Source organism: Sus scrofa, chromosome 6 (assembly GCF_000003025.6).
Source record: "Sus scrofa isolate TJ Tabasco breed Duroc chromosome 6, Sscrofa11.1, whole genome shotgun sequence".
In the NCBI taxonomy this organism is placed as follows: domain Eukaryota; kingdom Metazoa; phylum Chordata; class Mammalia; order Artiodactyla; family Suidae; genus Sus; species Sus scrofa.
This window is the reverse complement of record NC_010448.4, coordinates 126,026,448-126,039,350: the sequence shown is the minus strand read 5'-3', so window position 1 is coordinate 126,039,350 and position 12,903 is coordinate 126,026,448. Positions and strand designations below refer to the sequence as shown.

General features: G+C 35.6%; 1 protein-coding gene across 2 annotated transcripts in view; it reads right to left on the bottom strand.

Annotated features, from left to right (window-relative positions):
• Positions 598-12,903, bottom strand: part of PIK3C3 (phosphatidylinositol 3-kinase catalytic subunit type 3) — a 148,156-nt gene continuing 135,850 nt past the window's right edge. The window contains 3 exon segments of one of the 2 annotated variants that reach the window (NM_001012956.2): positions 598-811; positions 7,591-7,716; positions 12,770-12,860. In NM_001012956.2, the coding sequence (NP_001012974.1) occupies positions 797-811; positions 7,591-7,716; positions 12,770-12,860 (232 nt within the window). In that variant the 3' untranslated portion in view covers positions 598-796. 2 annotated transcript variants of the gene reach the window in all.

Here is a 12,903-nt window from a genome sequence, read left to right as displayed (position 1 = left end):
GTAGGCCGGTGGCTACAGCTCCGATTGGACCCCTAGCCTGGGAACCTCCATATACTGTGGGAGCGGCCCAAGAAATAGCAAAAAGACAAAAAAAAAGCTACAGCAACTTAGTGTGGTACTGGACAAAGAACAGACAAGTAGATCAATAGAACATAAAAAAGAACCCAGTACATTCAACTGAACTTTGACAAAAAAAAAAAAAAAAAACAAAAAAAACCAGGTATTTGTAAGTAAGAGACAATGACATCTTATTTGAAATATATACAATCCTCAGAGTGTAAAAGAATAGGCCATAACATGTAAAACTTTAGGATGGACCAAAAAAATAAAATAAAAAATCTAGGGGGAGAAGAGAAGGAAGAGAAAAAGAGGAGAGACAAAGCAAAAAACCCAAAACTGAGCCAATCTAGATTCAAATACTGCTCTCCTGATGTGAAGAGATGAAGAAAAGATGGATTCTTAAGGACTAAAATATTTTACTATTTCAACATTAAATTCCTCTAGAACTCTCATAATATATACATGGTTCTGGAACAAGCTTGTTACTTCTTAGCTTATTAACAATGTACACATTTGAAAATAAATAACAACATTTCAAAACAAACCCTTCAAGACTATATTTAAGCAATGATATGCAAGGAAGCAGAATTCAGGCACCATGTAACATTTAGGATATATGTTATCTTGAAGATTACAATGTTCTCTTCCTTGCTCGTTAGTCTAAATTCTTCATTCCACACAGCTTCTGAAGTTGTTTTCTTTAGCAGTTAAGCATCTTGATGAATCAAACTCAGTTTCATTTTCTCCAGTACTACAAAAATTAAAAACAAATAAACAAATAGAAAATAATTAGCTTCACTGTTCACAAAGAAAGTTACAGTCTACAGTACTAAAAACTGCTAAGAAAGAGACAAACGTAATTTTTTACCAAAAAAAAAAAAAAAATCAGGATACAAGTTATCAACATTTTTAGCTCCACATTTTATATCAGGTACCCTCACCATCTCAAAATAATGTGCAACAGCTAATGACAGTTGACCTAACTACCCACTCATTCTCTCAGTAAGAACAACTCTGATGATTTTGTTTGGGTGACTATACATTGAGTCATCCACACCTCATGTGCCCTCTGATTCAATCAAATATATGCTGGCTTTATCTTGGAGGAATTAACAAAAACACCTAAGTTTGTTTTCATGAACTTCACCTCGTTATTACTCTGAGAAAAAAACATGGAGGGAAAAAGAACCTTGCTGACAAACGTGTTTGTGTATGCATGTGCGCATGCATGTGTATGTGTATACAAATGTGAAAGATGCTGACATTTTAATCTAATACAATGTATAAGTGGCATTTCTAGAAAGAATATGTTAAGACTTACTTTTTTTTTTTTGCCATTTCTTAGGCCGCTGCCACGGCATATGGAGGTTCCCAGGCGAGGGGTCTAATTGGAGCTGTAGCCACTGGCCTACGCCAGAGCCACAGCAACGTGGGATGGGATCCAAGCCGGGTCTGAGACCTCCACCACAGCTCACGGCAATGCCGGATCGTTAACCCACTGAGCAAGGCTAGGGATCAAACACGCAACCTCATGGTTCCTAGTCGGATTCGTTAACTACTGCGCCACGACAGAAACTCCAAGATTTACTTTTAATAGAAATAAAAGGAACGTAATTTATAATTTTTTTTGGCCACACCCACTGCATATAGAAGTTCTTGGGCTGGGGACTGAACCAGTGCGTCAGCAACACAAGCAGAGACAACACTGGATCCTTAACCCGTTGTGCCACAGTGGGAACCTCTATAACTTATAATTTAAGAAGCTATTTAAATATTTTCTTAAAGGCAATATCAGAGAAAATAAACTTCTCAAATGGTCCTTGACACTTATATAAAATCATATACATTTATTTGGTGCCTACCATGTACCAGGAACATTTCAGATGAGAGACCCAAAGTTACTTTAAGACACAAACACACATCTGAAATTTGGGCAGATGGTTGGGGAACTCATTCCAGGCAAAGAGCAAAGGTGTACTGCTTGGGTAATGGAAGTTGGGTAGTGGAGATAATGGCTATAAGAGTTGTCATCAAGTAGCTCAGGGCAGCTTATCAGAGCTACAAAGAGGGTTTTTTTTAGAAGGTTGGTAGAAGACGATGAATGCTGAAAATGTAGATTAAGGCCAAACTCTGAAAGGTCCTTATATGTTAGGAAGTCTGAATATCCTGGAAACACTGAAAAATCTCATCAATGTATCCATACTTGTATATATGTACATATGTGAGAAAAATGCTGTGTCTGTGCCTGTGGTGGGAAAAACTTGTCTTATGTAGTAAAGCCAGTTTCAAATTTCAACTCCCTTCACACTTGAGGAATTTACATAAAAGTCTGATATAACAGAAGGGCTGGAAAACAATGGTTAGTTTAACAAACAATCTTACTCAAAGTAGATAATGAAGCAAATGGGCAAATCTTACCATTGGATTACATTCAAGAGTCTGAAACCTTTCCTAAGAGAAGATAAGGAAATTCAATTTGTACAAATGAAAAATAAACTGCAGGGAATTTTAGATGAAGTTACAGGGCATTCTGCTGACTCTTGCTATTACAATAACTAATCTTAAGACCTTAAAACATTTGCAATGTAGCAAGTGCCTATATTATATTTTAAAACATCGTGAGTTTTAATGCAGTTGTGCAGCAGTACTGGTTGCAGTGCAAAAGAGCAAATGCAGTCAAAAAAATTCGAGACTGGTTTGGTCAATGTGCAAAGTAAGTGTTATTCCATATTTATCACATTATCTGGGATTAATGACTCCTTTTTATGTCATACGCTATTGGCTGAGTTTTTTTTTTTTTCTTTGATGCTCATATAAAAGATTAAGGAGGAAAAATTAGAAGACTATCTTTTAAATTTACAAGTCTATTTTTAAAAACTCCCTACTTACCACAAAATTTACTTACATCTAATAAACTAAGCCATAGATATATATTGAAAAAAAACATTATTTAGAAACTACTGTCTATTTCTACAACCCAGGGTTTGAATTTGAACTTTTTCACCCATTAACTCTGAGACCTTGGACAAGTTATTTAAGCTATCTAAACCTCAGCTTTCTCATCTATAAAGCAAGCCTGGTGATACACCTACTTCACAGGTGTGCAGATTAAAGGAGATGCTTCAGAGAAAATACTTTACATAATTCCTGGCACATTTAAATGTTCAACAGGCTGTTATAATTGCTACCATTGTGGTTTCTTTGTTGTTGTTCTACTTATTCCTCCCAGGATAACTCAAATACATTGGGAATATATGTAGGGCACAAAATCATACAAAATAATTTTGCACAATACGCTGGTGTTGTATGTTATTTACTTAAGCCACTGGTCTGGGAATCAGATGATTCTTTAGAAATATTTATTATATACTTATTTTTTAATAAAAATATATTTATTTTTTAATTACAAAAACACTTGGTTTTAGAGCAGAAGAGTTTTTACTTGGCCTCAGAATTCAATATTTTTTGTTTTGCTCAATGAAATATTTTATACTGCTGTTCTTTATTCCTAATGGTATATTAGGAATATTATTAAATATTAGTAAATTAGGTCCATATAATGTAAACCCAAAATGATGCTCTACTGTCTTCTCCTTAGGGCATCTTTTGCATCTGTGCCTTCTCAAAGTAGATGAGAGAGCAGAGCAATTACAGTGGAAACATCCTACACTGGGTTTAAGTGCTAAGGTCAGAACATAAAGGTAAAACAGGAATACAAGTAAATAAAATTACTCAAGAAAAGCCCTTCAGATGGCAACACATTAGTGTCATTTCTCAAAGAGTCCAAAATAGGAAGCTTTTTCCCCCTGTACTGCTGCAAAAAACCTGTCTCTTAGAGCAACAGATGGAGCAGATAGCTTGTACTTAGAGACCATGTTGTAAAAAAAACCAAAAACCTTTCAATGTTGGCATCACATTCAGCATGGTAAAATGTCATGTTATGGGAGGCACTTGGGATCTGAAACACTTCTGAGGGAGTCCCTGATATATTTATTAGAAGATACATGCTCTTCAGGGGGCATGTCAGACATAATAAACACACTCTTTTCCTCCTTTGTTTTTTTTTTTTTTTTTAATCCTGAGTGTAACACTGTGTGTATATAGATGGATTCTCTTCAGTTAAGAGGCCTAAGATGGGACTGCATATTCATGTGACCCTTTGCCTGGACCTGTGTTCTCCCTCTTTAAACACAAGAGGGGTTAAGTAAAGATTCCTGCCAAATGGATGACAGTGATATGTTCTTAGTATCTTGAGCTGGAACTTAGGTAAAAATTTGTGAATCAAATCTGTTCTTACTTTTTTACATTCAGTGTGCAAAAAATACATCTCTCACCCTAATCTATAAAGATGCATTTAATTAGATTTAATATGTATTAAGATTAATGGAAACCTTAAGCAACCCAAACTAAGTGAGCTCTACCTTTCTGTGCAGACAAGATTAGAAAGCCCTTTAAAGATCATTTTAATCGGAAGAAGAGTTCTGATGATGCAATTTCAAAGACAATAACCCAAATGAAAGTGTTTTTCAGTGGAAAATTTGTGCCACTTATAGTTGTGTGTTTCTAGGCAACAAATATTGCAGTGTTTAATCTCTACCTTCCTGCAAATGGCATGATCATAATAAAATAAGCCTTTTCAGCATTTCAACATAATAGTTGTACCTGGCAATTTTTCACTCATTTTTAAGGATATGATTTCTTTTACGTAAAAACAACTATGATTTTTGATAACATGTATCTGTTTACCTCTATTTTAAAAAAACTGGGTTCCTTAATCCAGAGTGATTAATAGGAATGCACCAAAATTGGAATATTAATTAGCAATGTGTATCCCTATAATAAATACTATGAGTGACAAAAACCAGATATTGATCATCAGAATCTGAATGAGCATGTGATTTATTAGTATTAATACTTAGGGATGTGAGTTTCAAAAAGAAAATAATCTGGAGTTCCTGTCGTGGTGCAGTGGTTAACGAATCCGACTAGGAACCATGAGGTTGCGGGTTCGGTCCCTGGCCTTGCTCAGTGGGTTAACGATCCAGCGTTGCCGTGAGCTGTGGTGTAGGTTGCAGACGTGGCTCGGATCCCGCGTTGCTGTGGCTCTGGCGTAGGCCGGAGGCTACAGCTCCGATTCGACCCCTAGTCTGGGAACCTCCATATGCCGTGGGAGCGGCCCTAGAAATGGCAAAAAGACAAAAAAAAAAAAAAAAAAAAAAAAAAAGAAAATAATCTTCCTCAGAGATTAATTAAGAAACATCTATGCTTCTCTAATTATATAATCTGAAAGACTTATGTGAAGTTATGACCTTCTTTCGTACCGCTGGTACCCTTCAATGCCTAAGTTAAGTTCCAATTAAACTTATTATTTTTATGTTGCTCATATTCACACTATTTCAATTGTACAACTGTGTAAGTACAGGTGACATATTTTAAAAAACCTAAACAAAATAGCATGGCCATTTTCAAGTTAACTTCTTAGGATGAAGAATACAGGATTCTTATGAATCCACTAAGTTGAACACCTGAAACTTATATAAATTATAAAACAACTATACCTTATTAAAAATAAAAAGGAGATCCTGCTGAATAGCATTGAGAACTATGTCTAGATACTCATGTCGCAACAGAAGAAAGGGTGGGGGAAAAAACTGTAACTGCAATGTATACATCTAAGGATGACCTGACCCCCTTGCTGTACAGTGGGAAAATAATAAAAAATAAATAAATAAATAAAAAGGATATGGGATTCTGATAAAAAAAAGACCTGGGCTTTCTAAACTAGAAAAAAATCTAGCTTATCAGTGGCTGGATATAGGGTCAAAAATTTGGGTTCATGTGTTGGTTCTGTACCTTGTTAGACACATGAAGTTGGCTAGGTCATTATACCTCTCTGGGCTTTTTTTCCCTATAGCTCTAAAATAATCTGTGTGCTATATGCTGATCCATATCTACCATCAGCTACCCGAGTGATGGCAAGTCACGTAGCAGCTGAGTCAGAGTTTGCTCTCCTGAGAAGTGATTAGTTATGATTAATAACATGAGAAGCGGAACTTAAGTTGGCATTTGTAATAAAATATGACTTATATTGGTGTTTAGAGAGAAGAAACATTTTTTTGTTAAGTGAGAAAAAGTATAAGCTATCATTTACTGGAAAAAAAATTCCCTTATGTTCCTTAGCTATTTATTAAGTGTTTAAAGGCATCGTGCTACTAGGGTCAATGACAGACATCCCTGCCTTTAAGAACTGTGCATTTTAGAGTTATTAGGTAAGCATCCAAGTATCTAGAATAGAAAACAAAATGGAAGTGCATTGATAATAAAAGTACAAAGTACTATTAATATCCAGAGGAAGATGAATCAGAGTGGCATTAAGAATAGCTCTTAGGAGGATAGGTTCAATTTTGGCAAGTAGGAGTTTACTGAAGATTCATTACTAAGAAGATGGATAGTCCGGGCTGAAGAAATGGAACAGCAAAGTAGCCAGAGAAATGGAAGAGAACAACAATATTGAAAGAGAGTATCAGGAGGACAGCTGAGAAAAAAGTTTAGAACACAACATTCTGGAAGGCCTTGAGTTGCTACAGATTGGACATCACTTTTAGGCAATGAGGAAATATTTTTCACATTTAAATTAAAATAAGAAAACAAAGGAAAACATTATTTTGTGGAAATGTATTTGGTTGGAATATTTAGCAAAATAAAGACAAGAATGTTGAGGGATGAAAAAGACTAAAACAGAGCACAGTTATGAAGGGTTTTATTTATCTAGGGTAACTTACTGAAAAAAAAATCGGTTAAAATGTCAGTAGTGGGAAAATGGTTAAAGAAACTCACAATGCTTGGTGATATTCCAGATGCTGAATAAGGGAGAGGTCAACATAGACAAACTTTGAGTCTGGGTGATTAGTAAAACTATTATTAACTGAATGTGTAAAGTTAGAAGGAGTAGTGTGTGAGGATGTGGGGGAGGAAAGCAGCCTCATTTTTCTGTTTGCTAACCGCTTCCATCATCATTCTCTTTATGAAAGTCAAAACTAAAATAGGTTTTAAATCTGGGGTTTATCATCAAGACTAGTGTAAACTCTTCCCTCAAACATCTGTAGGAAAGAGGTTGCTAAGAGTAAGTGCAGAGATGGACCTTTTCTGTGCGTGGGATGTATTGCTTTTCTCAGCTTCTAATCTCCTTTCCTAGCACATTACCATTTACCAAAACCCAACAAGTGTCCCAGCCTTACTTGTCAAGACCTCTGCCACACTCGAGATCATTCTCAAGTTTATAGTCATCACTGACTCAAAGGACAAATATACCTGTGCTGATGCTTTACAATTTAGTCATTACTAAGAACATTTCAGTGGGGGTGTTTTAGAGTTACATCAAACACCTTCACATCAGAAGTCTGGTGAGGTGTCAAGAAGGAGAAAAATCAGAAAAGATGTCATTGGCAGGAAAAAGACGTGGTTCTGCAAGGATTCTAGGGTAGTTCAGGGAAGAGCTGAGATTAAATGCACTGCCCTCAGAGATCTTACCTGGGCGAACTTATGAATCTGTTCTACCACCGCAGCAAACAGAGCGTGGACACTTTCATCAATCAGACTCTGCATGTAATGGACTGCCTCTTCATCGGACAGGTCTAGACGAAATTTATCCTGAACCTACAAGGTCATAGTCTATTAAGTCTTTTGAATGAAGAAAAACAGACATATTTTGAAGAGACAAAAACAAACAGATAGACATATTAATATATCATGAGCTATCTCTATGCCAAAGAAATGATTCATAACCTATAAGGTGTTTTGAATACTATTTCTTGAATAAGGAACTTTTTTTTTTTTTTTTTTTTGCTACATGCTCTTTATATCACCCTATTTTGGCTGTAAATATTTTTCAGAAAAAAAAACTAACAAAGTGAATAGCAAATATAATTCTGTTAGACCTAGCATATTTAAAAAAGATAAAAATTGTTCTTTTAACTCAAAGATGTGCTTTATTTTTTGCATTTCAAAGTTAGAACATAATATAAAATTTATATAAGATTTGAATTGTGACATAATACTTACTAAGAATCTCTTCCACTTTATGAAGTGAATATAGCAAGGTGAGCCTATATTAATATTTTCTCTCACCTTCTCTGCCTACCTATGAATAGGACCTAGGTCAATCACTGGCAAAATAACCTAAACTACATTTTCTAAAACGTCCCCTTTCCAATAGAAGTTCCCTGTACTTTGCAAAGAGCTATTTCAATTGTCTTATAATTTCCAAATTCAGGAAAATTTTCATTACCTCATATTAAAAAATACAGTTGATTCTAAATTTCAATAAGTACTAGAAAAATCAGTAGAGGCATGTATCAGAATAGTCCCCTAAAACACAGAAGCCAATGTTACTGAATGACTACTTTGTGCAAAACACTGTGAAGAGCACGTTATATGAAGTATTTCACTCAACTCTCAAATGGCTCTGAGGTAGACAATATTTCTATCTATAAGACGCAGAAACTGAGACACTGAGAATTTATGAAGCTAACCCAGGGACCTTTAACTGATGATAAGTGGCTCGTACTTCCAGACAATCTCATACCACCACACTAATGATTATAGTTATTCCTTTCTCCTTTTATAAATGATCCATATATACTTCTGAAAAGGCAGGCTAGGAGAAAACTGGAACTTCCAAGTAGAGGTTCACAATTAGTATTTCCTTTTTTTTTTTTTTTTCTTTTTTTCCTGGCTGTGCTCGCAGCATGTGGAAGTTCCTGGGCCAGGGATAGAACACAAGCTGCTGCAGTGACAATGCCAGACCCTTAAACCACTGAGCTACAAAAGAACTCCAGTATTTCTTTTCAAGTGTGGAGTTTATTATAAAACTAGGAAGAAGAAAGGGCAGACAGCACTACAACCCATGGCCTCACTTAATGCTCTTTTATCTTCACTCCAACAGCCCTGCAGCCTGAGGTAGAGGAGGTAAAAGAGAGGCAGATATAAAAAGTGAAGGACAATTTGGTGGAAAGACATTAAAAATACACCTACAATCAGCTCTATTTCCCATTTCTGGATCCCAGTTAAAGACATACATGTTCCTTGAGTTTAATACATTACATTATTTGACTTCTACTTAGAGAGTCATGTCTGACTATTTTGGAACTAATTTTTTTTTTTAAGAATGTCAAAAAACTATAAGGCAGTAGAATTAAAAAAAAAAACCTTTCACCTAATTTTATCAAAACTTGCATACTTATATAAATGCTTAAATTGCAAACAGAAGCTATATATTTAGCATACAAAGAAAATATTATTTTACCAAATATGAAAACCTTCTCTTTTACAACAAAGAAAGTTAACTGCATATAAAAGGTTGATTTGGTATCATATACACTGAGTTGTGTTGGGCTACTTGTTATTGTCCCCAAAGTCACCTCTGTGACTTTGACCTTTCTAGAATTTCTTCCCTGATTTCCTGGTTATCCCTACCAGCAAGCTTCAAACTCTTGTGACCTTTAACACAGGGCTGCACTCAGTCTGGGGAGTGTCTCAAGAAAAAGCTACAAACTTGCAAATCTCAGCCTCTTCAGCTGTATGTCAAAGGTAGACAGATATACTTCCTTTGAAATATGGCAAGAATTACCAAAATGTGACACAGAGATACAAAGTGAGCAAATGTTTGAAAAATGGCACTAACAAACTTGCTCAATGCAGGGTGGCTACAAACCTTCAAAATTTGAAAGAAATGCAATTATCTGTAAAACACAACAAAGTGAACAACAATGAAAGTAGTTTCAAAAAAATTTTTAAATTGATATATGCATACTAAAATACATTATAGAAGCATTATACTGAATTATACTATATTATCCATTATACATTACAGTATATATTATACTGAACTTTGTTATAATCATGTAAATAATTTGAATCTGTACTTCCCTTTAAGATTTCAGCCTCGAATGTGCTGCATTTTCTCTAGCTGGCTTTCATTCATGAGGCCAATGCAAAAATTTCTAGGTAGTAAGACTTCAAAGTAGTTCCAGCAAATGTTAGTTCACAAAGTATAAAAACCTACTTTTACTTCTTAAAAAAGCCAAAATATGAAACATAAATTTTAGCCTATTGAAACATCACTTTTCAATATTAATATTATTTACAAGACAAGTTTGAGAGTTCCTGTCGTGGCTCAGTGGTAACGAACCCAACTAGGATTCATCAGGATGTGGGTTCAATCCATGGCCTCACTCAGTGGGTTAAGGATCCAGCATTGCCATGAGCTGTGGTATAGGTTGCAGATAGAGCTCAGCTCCTACTTTGCTGTGGCTGTGGCATAGGCTGGCAGCTATAGCTGATTCAATTCGATCCCTGGCCTGGGAACTTCCACATGCCTCAGGTGCAGCTCTAAAAAGAAAAAAAGAAAGAAAAAGGCAAGTTTATGTTTCAATTGGTTAAAAATAGCAGCAAGCAAAGAAATCTTTTATGGAACACTGGGGGGAAATATGGTAAAATACCTTTTGTTCCACGTTCATTCAATTGAAACTAGAATAAGCACCTAGGGAGCAATTAGTCTAAAGAAAAATGACAAATACGCATGCACTTTTTTTTCATAAAATGAGTCACTTCATGTTTTAAAAGATGATGCCATAAAGAAAGCTCAAACAATAAAATCATGACTGTCTAATAGAGAAGAGTTAAAACAAAAGATCTAAAAGAATAACAACTATACAACTTAACTGGCAGAAGAAATTGGAAGTGACAAATATTGTTAGAACTTTCATAAATGACTTCTGAATATGAGTGAAGTCAAGGAAGAATGAATACATAACAGAGATAAATGGGTTTAAAATAAACAGCAAGGAGTTCCCATCACGGCTCAGCAGTTGGTGAATCTAACCAGCGTCCATGAGGACACGGGTTGATTCCTGTCCTTGTTCAGTGGGTTAAGGATCCGGCATTGCCATGAGCTGTGACGTAGGTCACAGACACAGCTCGGATCCTGCATTTCTGTGGCTGTGGTGTAGACAGGTGGCTTCAGCTCCGATTAGACCCCTAGCCTGGGAACTGCCATATGCTGTGGGTGCAGCCCTAAAAAGAAAAAAATAAATAAACAAATGAATAAATAAATTAAATAAAATAAACAGCAAAAACAGATCCTAAAAACAGCAAAGCAAAAAAACCCAAAAAGCAAAAGACGAAGAAAAAAAAAAAAAAAAGACAACATTTGAAATCTGGTGCAGTTATGAATTTCAGCTAAGAAGTTTCATTAACCAATTATGTTTCTTGATAGATGACAAAAAAACAAAACAAAAACAAACAACTAAAAAACCCACACCCAAACCTAGGGTGATAATCCATTTCCTAACTACGTGGTGGGTGCAGTGGGGGGGGGGGGTAATTGAAATGGTGCTTGCTGGATAAAGTAACAAATAAAATCCTAAAGACCAAAATTTTCTTAAATGGTTAAACAATAAAAGACCTACATTAAATAAATATCCCTCTCATTGCTTGCAAAAGACTCACACAATAAGGTAAAAACCATTAGTCTCACTCATGTTTACAATGATGTTAATATTTTTGTACCTCCAAGACATGTACTACAATGAGGGTGGTGCCCTCATAAATGGGATTAGCGCTCTTATAAGGAAGAGACCCCGCAGAGCTTCCTGGTCACTTCCACCCTATGAAGATACAACAAATCTTCTACTCATACCAGGCCCTCACCTGACCATGCTGGCACCCTGATCTAGTACTTCGAACCTCTGGAAGCATCACAAATAATCTTCTGTTGTTTATAAGCCACTAGTCTCTTGTAGTTTTTTATACTAGTTTGTTATAGCTGCCCAAAGGACTATGACAATGTTTAATCCACACAGGGAACTTTCTAATAATGTTCAATCAATTACATCAGAACTTTGGGCTTATGGTGCTAATTATTATTTTCAACCATCAGGGGAATTCCATGTCTGAGAGTGTTACAATTTTAGTAAGTTTATATTTATATGAGTTAAAAGGCTACCTTGTCTTTCTTTGAAGTTCCGTATTAATAACCACACTGATATTTAAGATCATTTTACGACAGCTTTGTATAAAGTATATTACATACATTCCTCTCAATGAATCAGAGTCAGAGGTTAATTCAAATAAAAATCTTCAAATCCACTACCTTCCCTCCCATCTCTTGCTTCAATCAGGGTAAGGCAGTTTTGAATAACTGCTCATCTACGTGACTGTTTTCCTTTGTTCTTCTCTTTGCAGGTTAAGTTAAAAAGCAGGTCTCTACTCTCCTGACACAGTTAAGAAACCCATGTAACCAAGGGTATGAATGGGAAGGATAAAGAATGACTGTTTTCTACATACCATTAAAATATTTTGTTTCTGATTCTCAGCATGCTTAGGCTGAGAGTACCAGGAATCAGGTATCCTACCAGGAATATTAGAGAAGCTAAACTTTCCAGAACAAAGAGCAAGCTCTTTCTCATGATAGTAAAGTTTAGCTGTTGATATAGTGACCTATTCATGAAACTGCGGGTATGAACAAGGGAAGGGGATAAAAACTGCTGCAGAGGACTTGAAATTTGAAAGGCTGTTGTATTCTGGAATGTGGGGATAAAAAATAAGAGCCTAGGGATTGGGACAAGGGGAAATGAGTTGTTAAAACCCTAATATTTTTTACATATGACAAGTAGACTGAGAAAGATATCTGAGGGTGTATAAAATTTACCTTTTTCACAGTTTTATCTGGTTCAAGAGCAATATCTGGAATGTTTGCATCCACCATCAAGGAAAACAAGTTCAAAATAAGGTTAGAATACCTAAAGGAGAGTGGGAAGAAAATAATAGCAATGTGTTAGAGTT